The sequence below is a fragment of the Ambystoma mexicanum genome, chromosome 8 (assembly GCF_040938575.1).
Source record: "Ambystoma mexicanum isolate Mex_15411 chromosome 8, UKY_AmexF1_1, whole genome shotgun sequence".
Taxonomy (NCBI): domain Eukaryota; kingdom Metazoa; phylum Chordata; class Amphibia; order Caudata; family Ambystomatidae; genus Ambystoma; species Ambystoma mexicanum.
In genome coordinates this window covers 1238121639-1238147967 of record NC_090929.1, presented here as the reverse complement: position 1 = coordinate 1238147967, position 26329 = coordinate 1238121639, and the positions used below count along the sequence as shown (strand labels likewise).

At 43.4% G+C, this 26329-nt stretch overlaps 1 protein-coding gene across 5 annotated transcripts in view; it reads left to right on the top strand.

Annotated features, from left to right (window-relative positions):
* The window catches only part of PLCE1 (phospholipase C epsilon 1), a 3624599-nt gene that overhangs the window by 329008 nt on the left and 3269262 nt on the right, over window positions 1-26329 (top strand). For all 5 annotated transcript variants that reach the window (XM_069611343.1, XM_069611341.1, XM_069611340.1 and 2 more), the window contains exon 2: window positions 10004-11434. In XM_069611343.1, coding sequence (XP_069467444.1) covers window positions 10292-11434 — 1143 coding nt within the window. In that variant the 5' untranslated portion in view covers window positions 10004-10291. The remainder of the gene's footprint in view (window positions 1-10003; window positions 11435-26329) is intronic.

Sequence of the window (26329 nt, the reverse complement as noted above, 5' to 3'; positions counted from 1 at the left end):
CAGTCTCCTCTCTATTGTAGTATGATTGTATTGATTGGTCAACTCTATTTGTCTGCATTTACCAATTTCTTGTGCATTGCACGTCATAATGTAGCACACATCACCTTGGGTTATGTTGTACGTAATCACACGTGTCAAATTTCTCCACTTCTTGTCGGTTTCTTGGCAGAACCTACAATACTCATAAATTGAAAAAGATTGTCTAATGTGTGAGTCTTGAACTAAAGAATCATTATGTGTGATGCCGAAAATATGCTTTAAAACCGGAACAGGCGTCTGCACCGCTACTAAACATGTAGTCAATAAAGCTTCAGCATTGGGCACATCGTAAGACAAAAATGTGATATATTCAGTACTTGCTGTGCTAGGTATATCCACATATTTTCTTCTTGGGATATCATAGGAGAGTGTTTCCTCTGTCCTACAAAGGGCTCCTGCACAACTGGCATCAAGGTCGTTTTCACTTGCTCCTGATGTGTTTGTCGCATTTCACAGATCCATGTCTTCGGTGTGGCGGGCTTGTCGGCACTGGCATAGGGCTGCTTGGGGACAACATTATTCATCACTATCAGTATCCCCTGATCACTGACACAGATGTGACATTTGTTGCTGGTGACAGAAGATCGTCTAACCCGTCCAAATGGAGTCCATTTAGTGCCACAGTTACACCAACCAGACCCAGGATCTACAAAGCAAACCCAGAAAAGAGATATCAGTGTTGCACATCACTCTCTCAGGTAACATTTGTCTGCGGGTACATATTGCCATTTCTTTCTACCAGGCTCCATTACTAAAACCACTTGATCTTTGCCTGATGCAATGACATCTGCTGGCACTGGTGGACCACTTAGCTTTTCCAACCGCACCTTTGCACCCGGTACCATGCTGTCTGAAGAGCCAAAACCGCGATCCCCACGGGTAGTTAACACTGTAGGAGACTCCCCTTTCTTAATCATGGACATCTTAATGGGAATGACTATCAATTGGGCCACTCGATCACCCTTGTGGATGGATAACAATTGATCCCCACTATTCATTAGGATGACTTTAATCTCGCCTTGGTAATCAGCATCAATTACCCCTCCCAACACTTGAACTCCCTTCAATGTTAGGCCAGATCTAGGGGCAATCCATCCCATATGCTCTGGGGGAATCTGTACTCCAATTCCGGTTTCAATAACAACTATTCCTCTTGGGTCTAATCTGATTTCTTCATTGGAATGCAAGTCTACCCCTGCTGACTCTGGAGTTGCTCGATAGGGAGCTAAAGAACCTGGTGTAATTTCCCAGTATATGTTTCTCTAACTGAATTGGGTTGAACCTGTAAATTAGGAGTCATTAATCGCATCAAAGGAGTTTCATGTTCATACACAGCCCTATTGTTCAGCACTTGCACCGCATCAAACACACGATCACGCCAAACTGCCATCTCCAGATTTGCGCAACTGTTCTTTCAGTAACCCATTCATTTGTTCAATTAGCCCTGCTGCAGCTGAACCATCCGTGAACCAAGCATGCTCTGTTTGTTCCACGGTCAAATCGCTGTAAGGTACTCCCCATTTCACGGGAGACTCACGTTTTTCAGGCACTTCTGGTGGTATGTAATCTGAGGGCGGTATGTTGGCTACTTGCTCATGTAATTGTGCCACTCCACCCTTTCCTGATTTGGCTCTGTCTTGAATGTACCATTTCCATTTAATTATGCTGGCTTCTTGAGCATATCCTATTCTATGTGTTTTAGGAGAGCTCAGTACCCATTGCATGATTGGTATTTCTGGTCTCATGAATACATCATGACCTAAGGTCATCTGCTCAGTATCAACAAGAGCCCAGTAACAGGCCATCAATTGCTTCTCAAACGGAGTATATGAGTTACCAGCGTCAGGCAACTTACGACTCCAAAACCCTAATGGCACACGTTTCCTGTCTTGTTTCTGCCACACACTCCAGTTAGCATAATTGTCTTGCACAGACACATTCAATTCCACTTCGCCTTCCTTCAAGGGCCATAAAGCACGCACCTGCTGCACGGTGTCTTTCGCCATCTCAAAGGCTCTCTGCTGCTCTTCCCCCCCACTGAAACTCATATTTCTTTCGTGTCACCTTGTAGAGGGGGGCCAATATCTGCCCTAAATGCGGAATGTGCTGTCTCCAAAACCCAAACAGTCCTATAAACTGCTGAGCTTGCTTTTTGTTCGTTGGAGTGATGAATTCAAGTATTTTCTGTCAAGCTTTTGGCACCATTTCTCGATGCCCATGATGCCACTGAATCCCTAGAAATATCACTGTTTCAGCTGGAACTTGAATTTTACTCGGATTAATCTCCCACCCTTCCTTTTTTCAATCCTTCCATAAGGACATCTAACTGACTTTGCACGCTGTGCTCATCCTTGCCCTGAATCAAAATGTCATCAATGTAATGAGAGATTTGTATGTCAGGTTTACACGGTATCTTGTCTAAGTGCTCTGCCACCAGCCGGTGACAGATAGTCGGACTGTGCATGTACCCCATGGGTAGTCTCGTGAAAGTGTACTGACGTCCACACCACGTAAATGCAAACTGCTCTTGACACTCATCAGCAATTGGCACAGAAAAATGCATTGGCTAAATCGATCACTGCATACCAAGTCCCCTCAAACTTTTGGACATTTTCAATCAAGATAATGGCATCTGGGACTGCGGGCACTAAGGGAGGAGTATGTTTATTCAACTCCCTGTAATCCACCGTCATCCTCCACGACCCATCCCCCTTTTTAATAGGCCAGAGAGGATTGTTCCAATGCGGTGGTAATAGGGCGTAACACTCCCGCCTCCACATACTCTTTGATGGTGTCTGAAATGTCCTTGTGCCCCCCAGGAATGCGGTATTGTTTCATTGCTACCCGCTTGGTTGCTATTGGCACTTGCACTGGGGGCATCTTCAATTTGCCTACAGTATTGGGGGTACAAATCAATGCACTCACCCCAAACTGGTACGTTTTACCGTCAAGTCCCAAGGTTAGCCCTTCCAAAATGTCAAAGCCAATTATATACTCAGGTATCGGGACAATCAACACTTGGTATTTCTGCCTCTTTAAATTGCCTATTTTCATCTCCACTCGCGTTTGCACTGCGGGGGTCTCCTTTCCCTCTAAACCTGTAATTGTAAACTGTTTGCCTTTAAATCGTGTCGGATTACCATGAATCAAAGAGGCCTCCGCCCCAGTGTCTATCAATGCTCGCACCCCTTGTGTATTTCCTGGCCCCCAAAAAATCTTAACATCAACATGAGGCCGCCTGTGAACTTTTATGCGGGCAGACGCTGCCGGAGCTTGGCCGAAGCCCTAGTTGAACTTTGAATGAGTGTGACTTCACTCCGCCTCTAGCATTGCACTCACCACCTTTCTCAAATCAGAGTATGTCGGCTGGTACGGGGAAGGTGTCCCCATAGACCCTTCTTCTTGTTCTTCTGCAGGAGGAGCAGAAGGTGAGGCATCCCCCTGTGGTGTGGTGACTACTTGTTTCTTAACCTGTTTATAGCGCTCTTTTGCTGCAAGTCCTCGTTTTTTGTATAATTCATACATTACTCTGGTTTCAATGCCATCAATTTCTTCGTGTGGCACACCATCTTTTAACAAAGCCAAAGACATGTCTTTTCGGGACACTCAGGAGTCTCTGCTATCTTGCCGCTTGCCTTCAGTTCTTCTCTCACTATGCCCCTCTCTCTCCCGTGGCTTGTTATCACTCTTGTCCCACTCTCCCAAATCTGCAAGTTGCCGAATGGCATCTGCTACCTCATCAGTAGCCTTGCCCGTCATACCTACGAGCAAAGTCATAATGATACTTTTGTATGCGGGTGGCGCAATTCTAATCACCATGTTTCGAGTTGAAACTGAGAGCGGCACGGCTCCCATGTGATCAGGAGCATCTATGTGAATCGCCTCTTTCATAGCATGCTCTCTGACTTTTTGAATTGCTTCTCTCGATGTATACCACTTCGTTTCTTCACTAGGCCAGTCTGTGGTAATGGGGTATTTATGGTTACATGCTTGGGCTATCAGGTGCAACAAAGACACCTGCGTATCTTGACCATCTGCATTAGGGGCGGTCCTGCTCTTAAGACCTCCTGTACATTGGTGTCAATTGACAGGGGTAAAAAACGCAGTGAATCAGTAGAATCTACCAACAACCCTGCAGCACCCCCATCTAGCAATCTCACCATCCATGTCAATAAAGCTTCCCCTGATTTTTGCCTCAAACGGGTAAAAATTTCCCCAAGCTCCTGTTGTGTGTAATCTTCAAAAGTGGTTAAATCCACCATACCACCACCAGGATTCTGCGGGTGTGGTCCGGCTCGCCGCCTTCTAACAGGCTTCGCCGCCACTGTTTTCTGTTTTGGGGTCAGACTCTTCTGCAGATCTACTTTCTAGACTGGTCGAATCAAAGATATCGCCATCCCACTTGTCCGGATCCCAGTCTGCGCCAGCGGTAGCGATTACAGTTGCCACCTTTCTTTTGTTGACCCCTCCCCGTCTTTTCCTATACTTATAAAAAGCTACTCTGACTACTGCCCTCTCGGCCACCGCCTGATATGTGTCGGCCTTATCTGTAAACAGTTTCATTTGAATCTGCTGCGTTAACGCAGTCTGCCTCTCTGCAGCCAGCTCTCTTTCTAATCGCAAAACCTCATTTTTATGTCCAAATTCCTTTGATGTATTTTCCTATAAGCATGCAAAAGAACCCAACCTCGCCTGCCTAATGCCGCACATTCTTTACCACGTTCTACTGAAACTTGTTGCAAGCATGCAATTACATCAGCTGTATCGGTATCCCCCAATCCTTGATCCCAAGTCTCACTTAAACCGGCACCACATGCCCATGCCTGAGCCAACTTATCATATGGACTCTTAGTCCACCCTGGAATGATAACATCAGAACATTCACCGCCAGCGGGAACACTCTTTTTCCTGAACAAACTATTCATTACTGCAAAATGGTACAAAACCTCTTTATATCTTTATTTTTTTTTTCTCACTGCAATCACTCCCACAAGCACGCACACACCAGCAAGGAAAGAGAAAAAAAAACAGCTTAACACAGTTCAACACTCACTGCCAAATTACTTTCGCTTGCAAGATAACCGAAGCCTATCTACGTTCAAACAGATTCTTGAATATTTGGAACACTTCATCACAAATACCCTGCTCACAGCGCCAAAATGTATTGTCTCCCCTGAAAAGTGCACGGAACAACCATAAACCACCAATGCAATTATAGAGCAAATACTTCAACCCATAAACAGACAGACACAATAACTCACAGCCACGCACTCTTTAGAAGATAATCAGCTCTTTACGGCTATTTATTCAAAGATTACAAGTACATAGAAATAACTCATAAAACTAGTATGGCCATAGATCACAGAAGAAGTAAAGAAGTCAAAAAGAAATACATCACCGTGAGCGTAAAATAATTCCTCATCTCGTCCAGAAGCGGCTGGAAGACCCCGGGGACAGCCAGGCCGAGAGTGCCACAGCTCACAGGAAGGCCAGACGGAGCGTCCTTCTCTGGCTGAAGTCTCACCTGACCCCCTCCGGGTTTCCGCATATATAGACACTCCACAAAGGGGAGTTAATTCTCGAACCTTCTGGAAATTGCACCTGCGCAGTTGAGGAACAGCCGTCGGTTGTCAGCTTGGTCAATTGAGAGCTCCCCTCAAGGAACACAGGGCCTCCCTGCTCTTAAAACATGCTCCAGGGAGAACAGTAGCAAGCCATAACAACATTACCTTTCCCAGCAGAAATGGCCTTGACTGCATACCAAGTTTGGAAAAGCATGTTTGTCTCAGCACTGTGAATGTAACACTTCAGCAAAATGCGTGCAGCCTTTCACTGTGGAGTGAAGTAAATATCCAACATGGCTCCGAGCGCTCCCAAAATGCATTGCGCGCCCGCGCCATTTTTAATCGAGCATAAATCAAGCATAACAGGTGGGGGGAGCATCCGCACTCACAGTTGACCAAAAAGGGGCGTGGGGGGAGCACACGCACTCACAGGTGACCAATGAGGGGGTGGGGGAGCACACACACCCACAGGCGACCAAGTGGTGGTGGGGGGAGCACACACACTCACAGGGGGCGACTACGCAGTATACCGTGGTGGACAGGGGTAGACAGGGCCTTAGGAGTGGGCCTTTGGTGGGAGGGCCTGCCAGCTGTACCATAGGCCCTTAACTCCCAAAACCCAGCCAATCAGGGCACGCCAGCCGAGGCAGAGCCCAGGCACACAGGGACACACAAAATGCAGGCGGCCATGATGGAAGGGCCGAGGACACAATGAACACCATGCAGTACAGTGTAATCATACCGCAGAATCAGGCAAGGAAGGCATTGTGCAGTGAATAAAGCCAACTTGCAACGAGGCAGCGCTGTTCAGGGAAAAGTTGATGTAGCTGATGTAAAACGTTTGCATAAATTCACGGACTCTCACTCGGTCGTGAGTAAGATCATTTTAAGCTAGAGGGCTTATCTTGCTCCATGATGTAGTTTGAAGCAGTATCTCCCGATGGAGGAGGGAGAGGGCAGGATCACCTGAGTCCTGCAGCTGTTGACACCTGAATCTTCAGCTGTATGCTAAGCTTACCTTAATAAACCAATCCTGGGGTCCCTACCAACAATCTCCTGTATGCGTGAGGTCGTAATCTGAGTACTTTGCAACAGGAAAGGTAAAGCGGTGAAAATAGGAACAAGGTGTGCCCCAGAACTAAAATGTCAGAAACCTTCTCTCAACTGAAGGCTCTGGCCACACTCCCTTGTGACACTAAGTCCCACCCATCAAACTATCTGTTATGTTCAAAGAGTCTCTCTGCTTAATAGTCCTCTCTATGTGGTCCCTGTTAAAGCAGCAGATCTCCCTTGAAGCTATGGCGAGACGAGACTCTCTGGCTCCTGCAAACCCCATTATCATACCTTAAGAATGGGGTCCCCCTAGCGGGGTGGCTTACTGTAAGCAGCAGTCCCAAACATGACAGCTCACCTTCATTGGTACTGAGGGTGGTAGCTGGCTTCAGGTTGACAACTACATATGAAAGGTTACTGTGTTTGTGGTCTCCTTTCTTAACCTCTGCAGCAAGGCTCCATGTGGGCCTGTTTGAAGTACCCTCTATTGGTATGTAAATCCCTGCCACCCGTTGCAGGGCCTAACAAAAGTGCAGGGTGTATTCATGGAGCCTTCATTGGTTTATCAGGCTTGCTATGACATGGGGAAAGTTTGGTTCTCGCCCTTCTTGGAGATGACCTAGTACCCTCCTGGCTGTCACATTGCAACTAAATATGACAGTGCGAAGTGTGCCTGTGGCTGTGCCCACCCAGAGTACACGAGTCTATGCGTATGTCGTGGTGTGAGGATAGGAAAATGTGTGTGGATTTTCCCCACACATTTTCCTGTGGTTCCTCTACCAGCATCCCATTTAATTAAAAATGTCCAAAAGCCCAGGCGAGCGCACGCTCACCTTAAGGGTGGTTGAATTCCACACAAGGGCCACTGCACCTTTGGAGACCTGCTACATGTTTATTACAGAAGCCTGTCTGGCAGACTGTCGGCATAATAGGTTAACCTAAGATAATGTGTGCCACTTTGTGTGGAGGTTGGGCCAGGAGGAGAGGGGACAGCGGTGTGGCTTTTGCCTTTTTATAGCCTTGTGCATGATATTCGTAATTTTATCCTGTATCAGTCCTCTGTGATCCAGTGGAGTATTTACCTGCAGCTGTTTTATACTCTAGTTGTCTCATGCTGAGGCTCCACCTGGTTGCTTATGGAAGAACAGACGAAACAATGGAACGAACATTGGCCATGCTGGCCAGTCTTTCCATTCGATTGATTGCAAACAACTTTCAACTGTATCTTTTGTAATTTAGGCCAATATGTGACGGAACTTCAGGACGTTGTTTTGAAAATGACATTTAAAATTCATAAATTATGTTTTCACTATTTTTTCATAACTACAATACACAGAACCAAGTACAATTTATTGGAATAATGTGCGTCAATAAATATTTGGAGACCGTCTTATGTCTGTTTGAAGCATTTTATTTGTCGCATAGGAAGCCAACAGCAACTATTTTCTTCTGGCTGTCATATCATAGCGGAGGATTTTGAAATGTGTAATCAACTACTAGGACGTCACACCAGGAGGAGACAGCATTTTCTCCGTCAGGAATTGTACTTTCCTTTTTGGGGAGATGTGGGGTAAAGGGAGATGGAACATAGGTCCACAGGAAATGCCGCCAAAGTCATTTACCATTTTTACCACTTGAAATCCCACTAAATCTTGATTAGAAATGTAAGAATGGTTGTATCCTTATTCCTGGAGCCCATAATAATCTATTGGGAATTGCGAGGCTTTACTGCGAGTGGTAATTTTGTCCACAATAACTCCTTCCGTTTTTGGAGGTAAAGTGCAGGGCAAGTGCTGGAGGAATTTCCTGCACTTTACCCCCAAACTTGGAATTTGGCGGTGCCGGAAATTGGTGGCAAAGTGATGGTAGTCAAATTACTGCCACTTTACCACTGGTTTTCCCAGCACTGCCAAACTCGTTATGAGGCCCTTCTATTTGTCATGTTAAATGTAAGCCCTCATGCTGCAACTCTGCATTTCCTGCAATGCTAGTGCTTAGGGACTGCAAGCGCAGTTAGGGCCCATATACAGCATACTATTATAGATAGTTGGCTTTAAACTATCTATGGGGTGCATTTCACCTCAGGGATTTCCAAATGACGTCATACACAAGTCGAGTTTCGCTCTAATTGTCCATCATGTGTCACTTGGAATCCCTAAGTGGAGTATTTCCCTGTTGGTGATAGATACCCATCTCCAATCCTACATATAGAAGTAGTGCTGCTAGTATCTTTTGGTCCACATGAAACCTGTTAATATAGGTATGTGCCAGTGCTTCATTTGTAAAAAAAAAAATATATATATATATATATGTGACAAGGGCTCAAATATGTTCTCGCACATCTGGGACACACTGAGGCAGGCAACTCCCGGCCCACTCTTTTCACCATCCCCAGCAGTGCCCCAAAGTGTCATCATATTTAGGATATAACCTGCAACTCCTACTGGCTATTGTGGTTGTTGGATGCAGGACACATGGCAGATGTGCAATTTATAGATATCAATCAACATAAAATAATATAACATCCTAGTTTAAGGCAAATGTTTGGGTGATTCTTTAAACACATTGTTAACATTTTGCTTGGATTCAATAGGTGGCAAGTACAACGTGTTGACCATTTATCTGCAGAAAACTAAGCAAACAGGCTTTCCTCTTATGGTAATTTAATTGAGAAATGTAGGAAAAATCGTTCCTGAACTGATAAACACTGTAGCAAAATCGTTGTGTATAGTTTGGCGCTCATGGTAGACACTCCTCCTAGGCAGTGGCCTTTTCCCTGGCTGTGCCTGTGTTTTGGTGCTGCTGGCTGGTGACTGTCCTCTTGTTGTCAACCCTCACTGCAGTAGCATGGCTGCGCCATTGTAATGCAAGATGACTGGAGCACCGAGCATTGTCACCTTCTAACTCATTGTATCCATGAAAACTAGCACTGTCTCTGCCCATCTGTGTCATTGGGTTCAGGAATAACAATGAACTGGCCCTGAATGAAGAGACTGCGCCCAGTGCGCACTGGTTTTCCTTGCTGTGTGACACTACTGAATGAGTTAAAATAATAAAGTTTCCGAAAAACCTCATAATCATACTGGGGCTGAGAAAGAAGTATTGGGGCTGAGCCCTGGCGCACACACCCACAAATTAAGCACTGGTATGTGCTAATATTTTGGGATGAGTTAGTAAGTATGTAATTGAACTGTAATTGGCAAAATACATCAGCTGGTGGGCCTTTATTTAACATTTTAAAATGCTTGCAATTGATGTTTTCTATTTACTTGTTTGACGAAAACTCTTAATGAATGCAGTTTACCACACGCTGCTTGTTAAATGGTTTGTCTTTTTTTCCCCACTAGGCAATGTATTGATTTCTTCACACTGAGTTTATTTTTCTGGTACACAAACAGAGAAGAATGATTTTTAACAAAGCTGAGCTGCACCGAAGCATTGCCCGTGCTGGAAGAGAACGCAGCAAAAAGAAGTGTCTTGACCTGAGGACGATCGGAATCTCTAAGAAGAGCGTTGGCTGTTACCAAATGTGTAATCTGGTTCGAGGGCCCATTCACGCGGATCACTTCTGAAGACTTTCCGACACAATGGCTTGAAAAGGGCAATATACAAAGATCTAATGTTTGCATGGGAAGATGACCTCTGGGGAAATGACGGGCTCGCGACATCTTCCTCTGGGGTCGGAGAAAACGATCTCTCTTCGGCCAGCCGGAGTAGAAAATAGTGCGAATATTTCAGATGCCCGTGTTATAAAAAGACACGCTGAAAATAAGAGCCAGTCGCCTGCAGATACGGCGCCCTACTCAATCTCATTGACAAATGAAGAGGAAAGAATTGGGAACTTTAGCAAAGGAGACTGCTTGGAAAAACACCAGTGTTTCACGTGTTCGGCGCCGCATAGTAATGCTAACCGTAAGGGTCTACAGAAAAACGGTCAGTGCAGCGTGCCACGTGAACAGTTAAACGCACCATGGGTTCCTTTAGCGCGGCATGGGGTTTGCGCGGAGCCTAGCATTCCCGTCTGCTCAGAAAACGATGCCTCGTCGAACATTCATTCGGAAATGTATGGCTCTTCAATGAGCATTCCGTCTTTAACTTGTCAGTCAGTCATAAATGAGGACAACAGGCTTGACCCCCACAGCAAATTGGCCCCACAGTCGAGCTGCACCAGCGAGGGGTGCGTAAACAAGACAGCAAGTGCCTCGAATGAGCCTTTTATTTTGGGTCACTCTCTCCACACAGCAAACATTGATTTTCCTATTGCGGATACTTGTACATTGATGGAATTGTCCGATGATCGTTTACTGGATGAAAACGGGCAGGCACAGAATCCTGAACGTGTGCCCTTGAAGGATAAACCTTTTCGTTTAGAAAAGGGCTCAGAAGAGGTGGTGGTAATGCAATATCCCAGAAGCACTTTCTGCAGAGAAAGCGTCACTGATAGGGTATCCTCAAAACAGTTTTTCAATCAGTTTGGAGAATTCAGTGACAGCTGTGCCGAAGATGCAGAGAACGATTTTTCTAGAAACAAAAAGGAACGCTCCACTTTACTGATCAGACGATTTTGTAAAAATTATCAGGAGGTGAAGAAATCTATCTGCACTGGGACAAGGGCAATTGTGAGGACATTGCCATCTGGACATATTGACATTGCTGTATGGTGTTATGTAGATTGCCAGAAAAAAAGGAAAACTGTATTAAGCCATTGTTGGATTACAGCAGAACATCTCTTAATTCGCAATTCCAGCCAGTGCACCATAAGGTCCATATGGAAACAGGTACTTTTCTTATGTTTTTTTTTGTACTGTCCTTGCCTTTTAATGAGACCAGGCAAAGCTAAAAATATTGACTGCTTGATGTTATTTTTAGGTTGTTAACCACGTTCCTAGGCATTTTTATCAGGTGTTAAAACTGCATTTTAAATAATATTCAGAGCAAGAAAGGGAGTAGAAAAGCATGATATTTATACTTCCACCAAAACAATGTGAAGTGATTTAGGCGTTCTAAATGAGTTGCACGTGGTCTATTATAAGCATTGAAGGTTGACCTAAATATTTTCTTTTATGTAGATCATTAACTAAGTGTCTCCTTTTAATTCATTCTTCACACAAGAGTACACAGCACTAGTATTTAAGAGCAATCCGACTGCTAAATCTCAAGTATTGCAAAAGCATTTGATTTGATGTGTTATTTATATAGCGCCTTGATCCAAAGTGCTTTACAGAGCACATATTTACATACAATATCACCCAACCGAAATTGTTACTCATTTATCGAGTAACAATTTAGAAGGATGAAAGGCTGAGTTGGCCTTGCAGGGATTCGAACCTGCGACCTTCACATCACGCTCAGATCGCAGCAGCGAGCACTCAACCCGCTGAGCTATCTTACCGGCTCAAGTGAGCGCTCAACCCGCTGAGCTATCTTACCGGCTCACTTCGTTTATTAAGAATCAAGCACATATAACCACCATGGGGACCTTCAAAGCACTAGCACACAGCATTCAATATGGTGTTAATTAAAGCTAACACGAAGTTTTATGAATGCACATTTAGCAATGGGCCCTGTAGGAGGCTCCAGTTAATTAATGGTGTTTGGTGTGTCAGTTGAGTCATGTGATTCAATCTTGCTTAACTGTATGTTTTAACAAGGACAACATGTTTAGAATTGTGACCTCAATAGAGAGCATGTGCCAAAATATTACTCTCCAAGCTTGCAGGCCTTTTCTCCTACACCTTTAGTGCCTGGGAACCTAAGGCACCAGGCAAAAATACTGTGCTCATTGTACCTTTGGCACAGAGATTAGCAGATTCTGCTCGATTTGGACCCTTGGAGTTTTTTGCAGATCTATTTAGGAAGGCCCATGAACGCCCGAGTACTGCCGTTAATACCAGGGTATCTGCATGCTAGGGGGGCATCTCCTTGGAACAGAGTCTAAAGAGCACTTCGCTCTGATGTGGAATCTTTGACGACTGCATTGACAACCGTGACCGGAGTACCATCAATCGGACTAATGTCTATAGTGTCCCCGCTTTGTCACATAAATTTCCCACCTTCCACCGGTCAGTTGCTAATCATCTCCCCTGCTAATCTACGGCACCTGACACCAGATTGGCCCTCTGACCGTGATCCCATTGTATGGGTTTTTGGGTGAAACATCTGTTACCCTCAATAATTAAATACATTCAAATATCGAGTTTCCTGATACTCTCAACAGGAACCATGTGAGCCCCCAAAGTCACCTGGCCAAGAAGTGGGGAAATATTAGGGATTTGCAGCACCCACAATTAAAAACATTTTTTCAGATGTCTGTAAAGCAAGCCGATTGGCTCTCATACAGGCCTGCATCCTCTACAAGAAAATGGACCATCACACATGTCTGCATTCTACACAGGCCTGCACTCCCTATTGCCCGGCCCATCTGCAGAGGAACCACGTAAATCAGGGTGAATCTAGTTTCGGCTACATACATTTGAAAGCAGAGACCAGACTCCTCTTTACGTAGAACTGGGGACAGGATATCCATGTTGAATATCACAGGTGAGCCCATGGACCCATGTGGAGCCCAGCAGGAGTTCACCAACCACTTCAACTACTTCTCACCATGACTAGCCCACAGCACAATGATAGATAGTAATGACTGTAGTCAAGATAATATAGGGCAGTATTTTCACATCCGATATCCAGACAGTTGAAGAGTCTGGGATCCACTGCCTTAAAGCTGAAATGCTGATAGCATGCCCCAGCCCTAGCATAAGCAATAGAGCAACTTTATCATCTGAACCGTGAGATCCAAAATTGCAGACTCAGTCAGTATCAGTAATTATTTGCTTTCCTTATTCTAACAGCTTCTTCAAAAGGGCCATAATCACATCCTGTTTTTATTCAGGTGTCAAACAACCAGGTAAGAATTGTTAACCAAGCATCTAAGTGCCTCAAGGATGGATTGCATGTTGAGTTTGACAATTTGTGTGAATTAAAGTTTATTGGGTGTAATGAATATTCAAGCATGATGTTTGATTTCACGGACAGCTAAACAACCCATCACACAGTTGATGTTCTGCGTGACGTGCATATTTGTCTTCCATTAATTATTCTGGAATGGTTGGTTCAATAGTTCCTTTCGCAACACCCTGTTAAAGTTTGCAGGGTTTTGTTTGGCAGGGCAGCCCAGAGGGAGTGTGCCAGAGTGAAGGGCCTTGTTTGTAAGTCTAAATGCAATCTTTGATTTGAATCTTTTTTTTTTTTTTTTGGTCTTTCGGCAGTGGCTCATCCCCGAATCCTTAGTGATTTGTAACAAGAACTCGGGTAATCTAGGTCTGGGTTCCTACAAACCCATGTTTCTATTTGTACAAAATAGAGCTCCTTTGTAGAAGGGGCAGAACATCTGCATGGCCAAGTAGATTCTTTTAAACAAAGAAAAATAGTGTGTGTCCACTCTATTAAGACTGGTGCTCTCAGTTTGCCCTAAAAGAAGGGACTGTATGCTTTCGCACTGTTAGTTCTGTGTATATGTAGAAATTCAAAATATACTGTATCATTTTCTCAAAAGAATGTTTATTTCACATCTTCTGATGTTTCTTTGCTCCTGAATATTTTACTTCATATTCAATGAGGACAGGCATAAAAATACTGGTTCGAATATTTGTACATTTTGCCAATGCATTTCGGTTGTTGAAACCTTCATCAGGGCCGTACAACGACTTAATTATGCCCAATAATTCACTATGTCAGATTAATAAATCAGCATATTGTAAGAATGATCATTCAACAGTGATTACAAGAAGAAACACATGAAAACACACATACCGGTTCCAAGTTGTGTCGTAGTGTTGCAACGGTAAAGTTGTAGTTGTGAAAAAAGAAAAATAGAAAAGAAACCATTTTCTAAAATCAGTAATGTGACTAGCATTGCAATCATCGATTAAACATTGAGGTAATCTGTTTTAAAATGTACCTTGTGCTTCAAAGGATTCTCAGACTCGTGAAGGAAGAATCTAATCTGAGTAAATCTTCCTGTTAATGTTACGTAAAAGTCATCAGAATGCAGTCTATCTGTCAACACGCAGAAACCTCAAACATGAGATAAATGCTTACCATTACTCAGCAACTAAACACTCCGTGCCAGTCAAACGCGTTTGCAGAGGCGCGAGCGCGAAGGAAACAAGCAGTATTTATGCGTTGCCATGGAGATCCTAAGGTGTCGCGTCTGAACATATACGCCCTGGGTCCCACCTCCGTGCGAGCACGGGAGGTGGGATTGTCACCATGACAACGCTGTACACTGTTACAGTGAAACTTAGCATTTGTTAAACGAATACCAACCAATATGGAAATGTTACTGAGAAAAGATGCGTTTCCAAAAGCAGTACACGAGCGCTGCAATGGAGATCCAAAGGCGTTGCGTGGGCACACGTACGCCTTGGATCCCACTTCCGTGCTAACACGGGAGGCGGCAATATCATCATGACAACTCTGTGCACTGCTAAAGGGAAACTAAGAAATTGTTAATCGGATACCAACCAATATAGAAATGTTATTGAGGACAGAACGGATGCGGTGCGGCATCGTATTAGCTCGTGATGACTGTAGTATTGGAAAAACCTAATAATTATGCTGATAATGGATGATGTTAAAAACGAATGCTAGGTAATTGAAGTGGGTATCATGAAGATGTCGGGATATGGGTTTAAGTACCCAAATGTCTAATAAACGGATAGTGGAAGATGGTATATCCATAAGAGGAATCTTAATTGAAGGAAAGATATAAGGATAGGTAAAAGTAAGTGCTCAACATCTACAATAGGAATACTTGTGATGGAATGTATAGGAAACACACGCAATGATCTGGTCAAAGGAAGGAGACCATGGGTACAGTCATGTTATCGTCAAAAATTAAAGGGACTGTAGAACTGGATACAAAGAAGACAAACTGAGATGTCTGTACATCCTCAATTGCAAAAAAGATGTATGGATGTTCATAAGTAGCACACATAGGTTATTTCTTCATTCAATCTCTTGGGTGTCAGAGAACTCGGTCGATCTATCCAAAATGTTTCATTTTGTGTTTGCAAGTAGATTCTTTTGCCATTTTGTATGTGTATTCTAGATTGAGACCTGCCGTGAGCCACATCCTTTCAAACCGGCCTGCATAAAATAAGGCATGAGAAGATGTTCTATTATTTTGCCTACAACACTGTTTGTCCGGGTTGTTATGTTTGCGCTTGATGTAAAATAAAATATATATATATTAAGTATTGTTTGACAATGCTTGCTGTTGTCATCCTGTTGATACCTTAGAGTCCACACAGTTAGAATGTTTATTTGTGGCACGGACGAGACATTGTTTTATATATATCTTGATTTGGTCATAGGTCGCTTGTTTTGAGTGGCTGCTGATGGATAAATGTTTGTTTGCAGTGGTGAGTTTGTCTGAGACTATATACATAGTAGCGCCAGCATTTTTGGAGTGATGGGTCTTTTGGGGTTTTGTTGAGGCTTTCTCAGGTTCCTGTTTGGGGGGGAATATTACTTGTTGTTCACGACTTGTACTTGTTGCACTGTCTAGATGGATAGTTTATACCTTTTTAAATTTGGGCACAGCTTTCTGGAGGGTGGTCATGAATAGGTCAATTTACTTGTATCTTTGTGTCTTTTGTTTTGTTTGTCTGTTTAGCAAGGTGTGTGTTGTTTTTTGCTCTGACTCGATTATCCATTGTCAATTGCTTATTGTTCATCATTTTGATCTAATGCACTTTATTGAGGTCATGTGAATGGTGATTCTGCTGATTTTTGCTTTAGAGGGAACTAAAGTATGGGCTTATTGACTATTGGTACTTGGAATGTTAAAGGTATGAGGTGTCCTTCTAAAAGGAAAAAAATTCTATCCAGATTATGGAGGGAAAAGATTGATGTGGTTCTATTTCAAGAGACACACCTTGAGGATGGCACTGAGAACCTCCTTACTAATTCTAGATATACGAAGGTGTGGTTGAATGGTTATTCTACTAATTCACGAGGAGTTGAAAATTTGGTTAGAAGGGGGTTGGGTGTAAGTGTTGATAAGATAGTTCTGGACGATGCAGGTCTGGTCATTTTAGTTGATTTGAAATTTGAAGATAGGCTGTTTACAATCGGCTCAGTTTATGGCCCATGTGCAGTGGGGGGGTCTCTTTTTTGATACTGTAACTAAACTTCTGGCTGACATGAGGGGAGAAGTAATCATTTTAGGTAGGGATTTCAATTGTGTTATGGACTTCAAATTGGATAGATCTTCGGCGTGCTCCTTTACTGGCCACAGATCTAGTAGAGAATTTTGTGATTTTGTGGATACCTTTGATTTGATTGACTCTTGGAGAGTCTTGCATCCGAAGACAGTAGAGTATTCATTTTACTCTCCGGTTCATGATTCCTTTTCAAGGATTGACTATTTACTTATATCAGATCATATGGCTGAGACGATAATCGAAGCTAGAATGTGTGAGCGGCATCTTTCGGATCATTTTCTAGTTTTGGTTAGATTGTGTCTTGCTCCGCACTCTCCGGATTCTGCTAGGTGGAGGCTAAAACCATTTGTTCTGAAAGAGGAAAAAGCATTACAATCGCTTTCTGGTTTTGTGTCAGACTGTTTTGCTGTAAATAAGGGTTCAGCTGATAGTTTAATGGTTTGGGATGTGTTTAAGGCCTCAGCTAGGTGTGAATTGATTACTTGGACATCTAGAGTGAGGAAGGAAGGGGAGGCAAAAATGAGAGATCTTGAGCTGGATCTGGGTAAATCACAATCGGCTTATGCTCGTACTGGATCAGTGAGGGATCGTTTAAAGATGGAAAGGTTGTATGAGCAGTTGCGTCTGGAGTCTGAGATTCAAGCAGACCGTGGGACTTTTTATTCTAAACAACGCTTCTGGGAGAGAGGGGATTCTGGGGGTAAATTGCTTGCAAATAGGTTGAAGTGTTTGTGCGAGAGGTCTTTTGTCCAGAAAATAAAAGATGAGTCTGGTAGGATTATTGTGAAAAGGAAGTATATTGGTGAGTGTTTTCGCAATTATTATGAATTGTTATACTCTGAAGGGCAGGTGATGTTAGAAAGTGATCTGGTGGAGTTCTTTGATAAGATTGAAGTTCCTTGTCTGTCTGATGAGGCCAGAGAATTTCTGGATGCTCCTATTTTAGTGGAAGAGGTGATAGAGGCCATTATTAAAATGAAGTCTGGTAAGTCACCTGGCCCAGATGGACTGCCAACTGAGTTTTACCAATCTTTTGCTGAGCAGCTAGCTCCAGAATTATGTGAACTCTATAATCGGTTTCTTATGGAGGGTGTTTTATGTCCTTCAATGAGGGAGGCAGTGATTACGGTAATTCCCAAGGAGGGGAAAGATGCATCGAATTGTTGTAATTATCGCCCCATTTCACTTTTGAATGTGGATACAAAATTATTTACGAAAATTTTGACTTCCAGGTTGGATAAATATATGGGTTTGTTAATTGGTAGGTCTCAAGTGGGTTTTATGAAGCAACGTCATGGATATGATAATATTAGGACTCTCTTGGATATTTTGAATTTGTCATCCTCAGGAATTGATGATTTGATTTTCATATTTCTTGATGCTGAGAAGGCATTTGATAATGTGGCTTGGGCTTTTTTAAATTTTACTTTGGTTAAGATGGGTTTTGGTCCCCTATTTATAAATGCTGTTGGGGCATTACAGTCGGGTATTAGTGCAAAGGTCTGGGTGAATGGGGTACTTTCATTTTCTTTTAGATTATTTAAAGGCACACGTCAAGGATGTCCAGTAGCACCTTACCTTTTTAATTTGGCTCTTGAGCCATTTTTGTCATATATACGGCAGTCTGATTGCCTATCCGGTTTTATAGTTGGTGAAGTTGAAGTTAAGGTTTTGGCGTATGCTGATGATATAGTTATTGTTCTTAGTAATCCTGTAAAGGGGGGAAACATCTTGAAGAATATGATTTCTGAGTTTGGTGGGCTCTCAGGTTATAAAGTTAATTGGGAGAAGACGGTTGTTTTTCCAGCTCGAGACGCTCAGGTGTGCAGACGATTATTAGATTGGAATTGTAAATGGGAAAACCAATGGTGAAATATTTAGGTGTCTTTTTGTCTAGAGATGTGAAAGGTATGGCGGAGTTCAATATAGATAAAGTTCTGGAAAGCATGAGGACTATGCTCCGTAGGTGGAGTAGACTCTCTTTATCCATCTGGGCAAAGGTTAATGCTATTAAAATGGTGCTCCTACCTAAGGTTCTGTACATTATTCAATCGCTACCTTTAAGGTTTACGAAAAACGTTTTGGGCCATGTGGATAGGGTCTTTCAGGAGTTTCTATGGGGAGTTTCAAGGAAACCAAGGATACCCAGGTATTTAATGGTTAGGAGTGTACATGAGGGGGGTTTTGGTTATCCTAACATTGAAAATTACTACAAAAGTTTTTTGATTAAAAAATGTGTATCCTATTTCTCGTTGAATGAATCAGACATTCCAGTTTGGGCTCAGATAGAAGAGTTTAAGATGAGACCCTTCCGAATTGAATCACTGTACTCTCTTGGAAAGTTACCTAAATCGGTCAGTACATTGCAGACTGTCCATGCTTCCAAAGATGCAGTCACATCATTGATTGTAAGTGGAGGGCAGGGACTTCATTTCTATGGGGAGGCCTCCATTTGGCAGAATCCGGGGTTGCAGATCAATAATAAGATGCTATGCTGGAGGAGTTGGATGAACAAGGGTATATTACTTATTAGAGACATATGGGATGATGACGGTATGATATCTTTTGAGTCTCTGAAGCGGAAGTTTATGCTACATAATAGGGAAATGGGGAGATATAGATTGTTGAGAGATTTGATTTCTAAGAGAGTATTAATGCTTACTGACCCTTTGTTACAAAGATCAGAAAGGTGTAGTTTTATTGTAGTTGCGCCTCGTGCAGTGTCTAGTTATTTGAGGTTGTTCCCGGTAGAAGAGAAATTTAGATCTTCATGGAATGCTCTTCGACTTATGTGGTGTGCTGAACTGGGTGGAGATATTTCTATGCAGGATTGGGAGGTTCTATGGAAGGTTCCAGTTAGGATGAAAATTGATCTAAATTTACGATATATTCAACAGAGGATTTTGGGCCGTCTGTTTTGGACTCCAGTTAAAATGCACAGATTTGGCTTCAGGGAGGATAGTATGTGTTGGAGTTGTTCTACGGAGGAAGGCACTTTGCTTCACATGTTATGGAATTGTTTGAGGGTTAAAGGTTTTTGGAGTGAGGTTTTGGATAGAGTTGATTTGGTCGGGAACATCTCTTTTCCAAGGACACCATCATCAGTTCTTTTGAAATCACCAGTGGGCACTCGTCACTTTAGCTATGCGACTCTGTGTTGGGCTAATAAGGTGTTTTTGGTGGCGACTCGTCAAATTTTAGGCCTCTGGAAGACGAGAAAGAAACCAAGTATTGATGAATGGTTATCGCAGGTGCAGTTGCTCTCAAGATTTGAGGATTAAGTATTATGCTTTACATAAAGAAGAATTTTATAAGGAACAGTGGGAGGCTTTTAAGGAACTCTATGTGTGAATTAAGTGCTGATGGGCGATGGTTTTTGTTTCAGAGTGGTTAATTTACTATTGTGTTCTTTTTATTGTGTTTGTCTTGTGTTGTGTGGTTGTGTGTTTGTGTTTTATTTATTTTTTTATTTTTTATTTTATTTTTTTTTCTCTTGTTTTCCTCTGATTTTTGGCTAGTTATCATTTCAAATTAGGTTTGTTGCGATTAGTAGAGATAATTGATAGGTTTTTCTTATTTATTCTGTACTATTTGTATCAACTTGTATAATGCTTTTTTCGTTTATTTGTCGTTTTCTTGTTTGTTATCATAATTGTTGTTTTGGAATGATATGTATTTCTTTTGATAAATCTTTAAATAAAGTTATATGACCCCTTTGAGGGCATTGAAATCCCCCCATCCTGGGAAACACCTTTGTTGATTAACCGATTCTGAGCAGGTTGAAACCCTCACAATTCAATATTTTTATTCGGCTTATTAATTTGATGGAGCTTCTTGCAAATAACTAATATCCTTGGCACACCCATTTTGTTGTAGCATCAACAATACCCCATTTTGAAAGTTGTAGCATGGCTGCACTATTCAGCCTGTTTGTAAATAAAAAAACATTTATTCTGTACTTATTCGCTTGAGTATTACCCCATTTGCTTTGTAATTGGCATGAGTATTATTGTGGTCTAAATGCATCAGACTGCTCTTATCCTAGCTGAACCTTATTTGCCACTGGTCTGCACATGCTCCAAGGCTATCTGAACCCCACCTGTTGTGATTGGCTCCGTTTGTAGGTTTTGGCTCATAGTTGTTGCTCAAGTGACAACTGTGTAATCAACATCTGTTGTTATGAACAAAGGTGAAGGCATTCTTAAAGGTTTACATCAATCACCAGTAGCAGATTCTGCATTCTCTGAATTCCCGATGGTAAAGTGATTTATAATGGCCCTTTCTACCTTCCGAACGAGCTGTTTGAAATGTAATTGGTCAATTGCAGTGAATACAGCTTAAGCACGTCTTAGTTGTTTAACAATACTTTCAGCAAAACAAGGAGTTCTTCAGGAAAATAACTTTTATGGACCACGGTTACTCCAGAATCAGATCTGAAATTATTTGGCTGTATGAAAAGTTCAGTAACTAAACTAAACTCTTGATTGTTTGTGTTTCTAATGCCATATAGATATTTTCTGCATTAAACAAAAAGCACAACACTTCACCACGCCCCATACAGAGCCCAATAACGTATTTTGGACGCTGCTAAACCGTCTGCACAGTGACTGCAATTGCATTCTGAGCATTTCACTACCCTTAGGAAATGTAATGTTTACAGCTCCAAATGGAGGGGTGGTGTTTTAGTGCAGGCTCCATGCCTCCAAAACTAAGTGTCTCCTTTTAATACATTCTTCACACAAGAGTACACAGCACTTGTATTTAAGAGCAATCCGGCTGCTAAATCTCAAGTAATGTAAAAACATTTGATTTGATAATGATGAGTTATTTATATAGCGCCTTAATCCAAAGCGCTTTACAGAGCACATATTTACATACAATATCACCCAACCGAAATTGTTACTCATTCATGGACCTCGGAAGGATGAAAGGCTGAGTTGGCCTTGCCGGGATTCGAACCTGTGACCTGCAGATCACGCTCAGATTGCAGCAGCGAACGCGTCACGAAATGCACATGAAATTTTGGGAACAGGTTTGACATTGAAATGGCTGCAACCAGAACAATTAAGAAAACCTATTTTTCAAACCACTTCTATATAGTCTACAGTATGTGACATCCGCCCATTTCTATAGAGTATTTTGTATGTGGTGTGTGGTTGAAGTCTTCAGGTTAATGTGACGGTTATAAACTGGCTCTTTCCAACCTGTAAATGAGTATGCATACCAGGTGTCGCATGCATGCTTTACACAATTCTTTGCACCCCGTTGTCCTTCTATACCTCTGCAACTGGTCTAAATGCAGAAAGTTGCGGTTTCAAACTTTATTTATTTATTGTTCATTTATGTAGCGCCTATACACTTAGCAACAAGCGCTTCAGAGCGATCCAACATAGGGAGGGAATACAAGGATTGAATGTTCCTAATAGTCATTGGCACATTCAGAATGGGTACGTGCAATGCGTTTAGAGGTACAACATCAGGCATGAGGAAAACAAACTGTTAAAACAGAACAATAAATTAATGCACGTGCCTGATGGTTGTTGCACTATGCAAGAGCTTAAACAAGAAAGAAGAAGAGAGCGAATGGGGGGAGGGGTGAGGGGCAAGACGAACAAGTAAGTGCAGAAACAAAGAAGGTGGGGAGTGAAGTGGGAGGCAAGATAGACACATCCAGTAAGCACCTAGAATCTATTTTATGCACATCAAAGCGAAGAGTGGCAAATATGTAATGTCATTTGAAAGAGCTGGGAGCTACCGAACGTTCTGGTGAGTCTTGTGCAGGAAGACATGGACAGCCCCCGGTCTAGGTGAAGAGGAGAGGGGACAAAAGGCAAGCAAGGCACTCCGGTACCAGAAGAACAAAGGTGCCGTCGGCCATGGTGGAGAGGGGCAGTGTAGTCCAGGGCAGACAGGGGCCTTTGATGAGGGCCCTAAGTGGAAGGGCCGGCTGCCCCACCTGCCGGCTGCTGATTGGCCAGATGTAGCGTGAGAGAGCCAATCAGCACCTTGAGGCAAGTATGGCACTGCAGTGCCAGAAGAACAAACAAAGGTGCTGGCGGCCATGATGGAGAGGGGCAGGTCGACTGGCAGAGCATCATCAGGCACCACGAAGCAGCACTACCGCAGGTGCTGCATGATTAAACAAGCCCTTCCACGTATTTCTCGTCTTTGATATACTCCGATGTCCTGCTTGCAGCTCAGAAACTTTTCACAGCAGAGGGTGCAGTGCGTCATCATCGCTGACTTCGTGTCCCTGGACAGCCTCCGTCCGTCTCGAGTATGGTGTCAGTATAAATGGCACGCACCGTGCCCGTTGCCTCAGTTTTCCTGCACAGCTTGCTCAAAACCATTCACTAACCTCAGTGTTCATTCCTTTCTACGCAATTGGAAGAAATTGTCGAACATGTCTTCATCTACCCTGAAAATGGGATTCAAGAGAAGTGCCAATTGTGGTTCTAAAATGTCCAGAACAGATTCCCCCCCCGGAGTAGGTCTCTGGCGCTTGGGATCGGGCCACAAAGTCGATGACTGTGGCTCGAGTCAATAGATGATGGTGAAAGCCTTAAAAGAGTGGAAGGAGAAACTCGTCCTGGGCAGGCCTTCCCCCAAATGTGCTTTGATCACTCTGTCGAAGGCTAAATCGTCCAAAGACAAGAGCTTGAGAGATATTTCTCCTCACCAATCCGAGAGACGCAGACATGCAAAGCGTTCTAGGTCGAGGTCTCGTCGCTCTTCATCGTCTTCCTCGAAGAACTCCAGAAAGAGACACCATCGCTCTCGATCGACCTCTTTGGATTCCTCGCCCGAGGGAAAACTCGTAAGCATACCTAGTAAAACGGCATTCCAAAGCAGAGTTGGAGGAATTCCGACAGAAAATGCTGAAAGTTTTTGCAAAGGCAGGAGCAGCTACCCCTTCAAAGAAGACGAAAGAGACTCCCGACCTCATCACACCAAAGGCCGGCAGGGTTTGTCAAAAGCCCATGTTCGCGCGCCCAAGAGCCCAGACAGAAAGGCCTCGAAGGTCCCTCGAGCGCCACTTGTGGTCTCGACTCCTCAAGAGAAAAGTCCATCTCCACTCCAGCCAAACCCAGGGAAGGTGTTGAATTCGATCCCATCGACTTCGAAGGAGAATGTCGAAGCATTCGACATCCTCTTAGTGCTTGTGAAAGGTTTTTAAACCATAGGCTAAAAAAAACTTTTTTAAGTCTGAGCTCTATCTATGAGGAGGAGGTGGAGGTGGAGGAGGAAAGCCCTGTTTTTGGTCCTGGACTGAATTATGGCACTCCTGGTGTCCAAGAAGAGATCTCTGAGGAATCTAGGATGAGCGACCCTGGTAGACACACTTAAAGAGGCCAGTGGACTATATACTTCCCCTGAAATAAAATTTGACACACATGAGGGATCTGGTCATGCTGATGAATCTTACCGATCAGTGATGTCTAAAGTCATAGGGCTGGGGGAGATCTGTGGTGGACTATGAGCAGGATAACTTAACTTACTTTCTTGATATGGGGCCGCCTAAGGGCCCTATACTTCTATTCCATAAAGCAATTAAGAATAGAGTCCTGGACAATTGGAGAAAACCAGACCCCACTCCTGCAGTGAATAACGATTTCACAAACAATATAGGCCTTCCTCCATTGACCTGGAGTTTCGTTCTAAGCACCCAAGTCCAGAACAAAAGGTGTTATAGGCAGCCACCTTTGCTTCCAAGGGGGCGGTGTACCCTACAATTTCACCGGACAGGAACGATAAGAGGGTGTACACCCTGAGGAAGAGAGTCTTCTCGGCTGAGAGCATGGCTCTGAAGGCGTTCAATGCAATCTGTGCCGAAGCCAAGTTCACGTATACCTTGTTGGAGATGATTGCTATGGCGGCACAACATGTACCTGAGAGGGAAGAGAGAGAGGGCTTTCTGAACATCATTCAAGATGGGAAAGTCACTACAATCGGGCTTGGACACAGCAGACTTTGCGGGTTGCTCCAGTTCAGTAGTTCACAAAGGCCCAGTAAAGGTCAGAAAGCTGTTTTTCTTCCCAAGGTACTATAGAGTTGCCTTCTTCTGCAGTGCTCTGGAAAATTCTGCCTGCTGGTTCCCACTGTCCTTGGCGTTTTATGCTCCACGCCTGTTGGATCATCCTGGTACTCTGCCTTTTACGAAATTGTTCAACATTCATCGACACTTGTGGTTGGGATGGTTAGGTTTTGCTGCAGCAGCAAATAAAGAGGGCACAATAAGATCAAAACGACTTAGAGTACCCTTGCCTGACTGATGCACTTTAAGGGTCGTTACCATAAGAGTAATATCACCTCAATGTGGAGTCAGGAGACAGGGCTGTCAATCGCCTTCCTCTGCATGCCTATAGAGAGTGGATTGTTCGGTGCAGCTCCACTAAGGGGCTGTCTTTTCGCTGGCCAACTATGGCGATCGCCTATTGACCTAATAGATATACGACCAGGCTGTCCTCCCCTATACCTGCGATTTGTACCAATAATAGTGCTCACCAGAAAACAATTTTTAATTCGGGGTAATGCTTCTCTTCTGGGAGTTACTGCTTCTGGAAGATTATTCTGCCAGGTATGCACTTCAGTAATTGTTACTAAGCCTGCCCTGGCCTCTCCCTAGTTGGTTAGTTCACCATTGCCCATAAGCGCCGGAGAGACATTTTTCGGAGTTGCTGCAGTGTTGCCTTCTATTGCATCCCTGGAGAATTTCTGGCAACTGGTCCTATGTCCTTTCAACTCCCAGCCTCATTTTAAATTGATCCTTGCTTATATGTAAGGAGCAAGTTGAAGTCACTTTAGATATGTGAACTCCTTCCACTGTAAACAGTCTCCTTTTCTTTAACACAGCTATCTCGCTAGCCACCACCATGCCCATGATGGCAGTGAGCTTTCCAGTTGTGTAGTCAGTACTGCAGTTTGACAGTTCTGTGTCTGTGGACACTCACACATATAACACTTACCCTGATCACTGACCATATTATGTTATACTTACTTAAGCACTGGGCAGGCATGTAATTTAGGGAGTCCACCTTCTGTGCAATAGTCTTTCCCACCAATCAGTTGTTGTTGCCTCCCGCACCCCAGGTTGCTCCCCAAAGTCATGTTGAGCTATTGTGTCCTCTGAACCCACCCCCCCACCCCACCCACCAATCCATATCCTATTCTTTTTCCATCCCTCAGCTGAGTCAGTGCTTGAAACTATGGTGGTTTTACAGCCCCAAATGAATTGGAATATGTAGAGTATTCTTTCACCTTGTAATTCTTCGGCAAGTAGTGCTTCTAGTATTTGCCAAGCATCTGGGTGTCTCTACAGGTAGGGCTATCCTGTGGGTCTAGCTTCTAGTAACCAGCACAACAATGAAATGGGGTAATGCCATTCTTGCTGATGTTGAACAGTGGGAGAACCTGTTATCACTAGTTTAGAATGTTTTTTGCGAAACA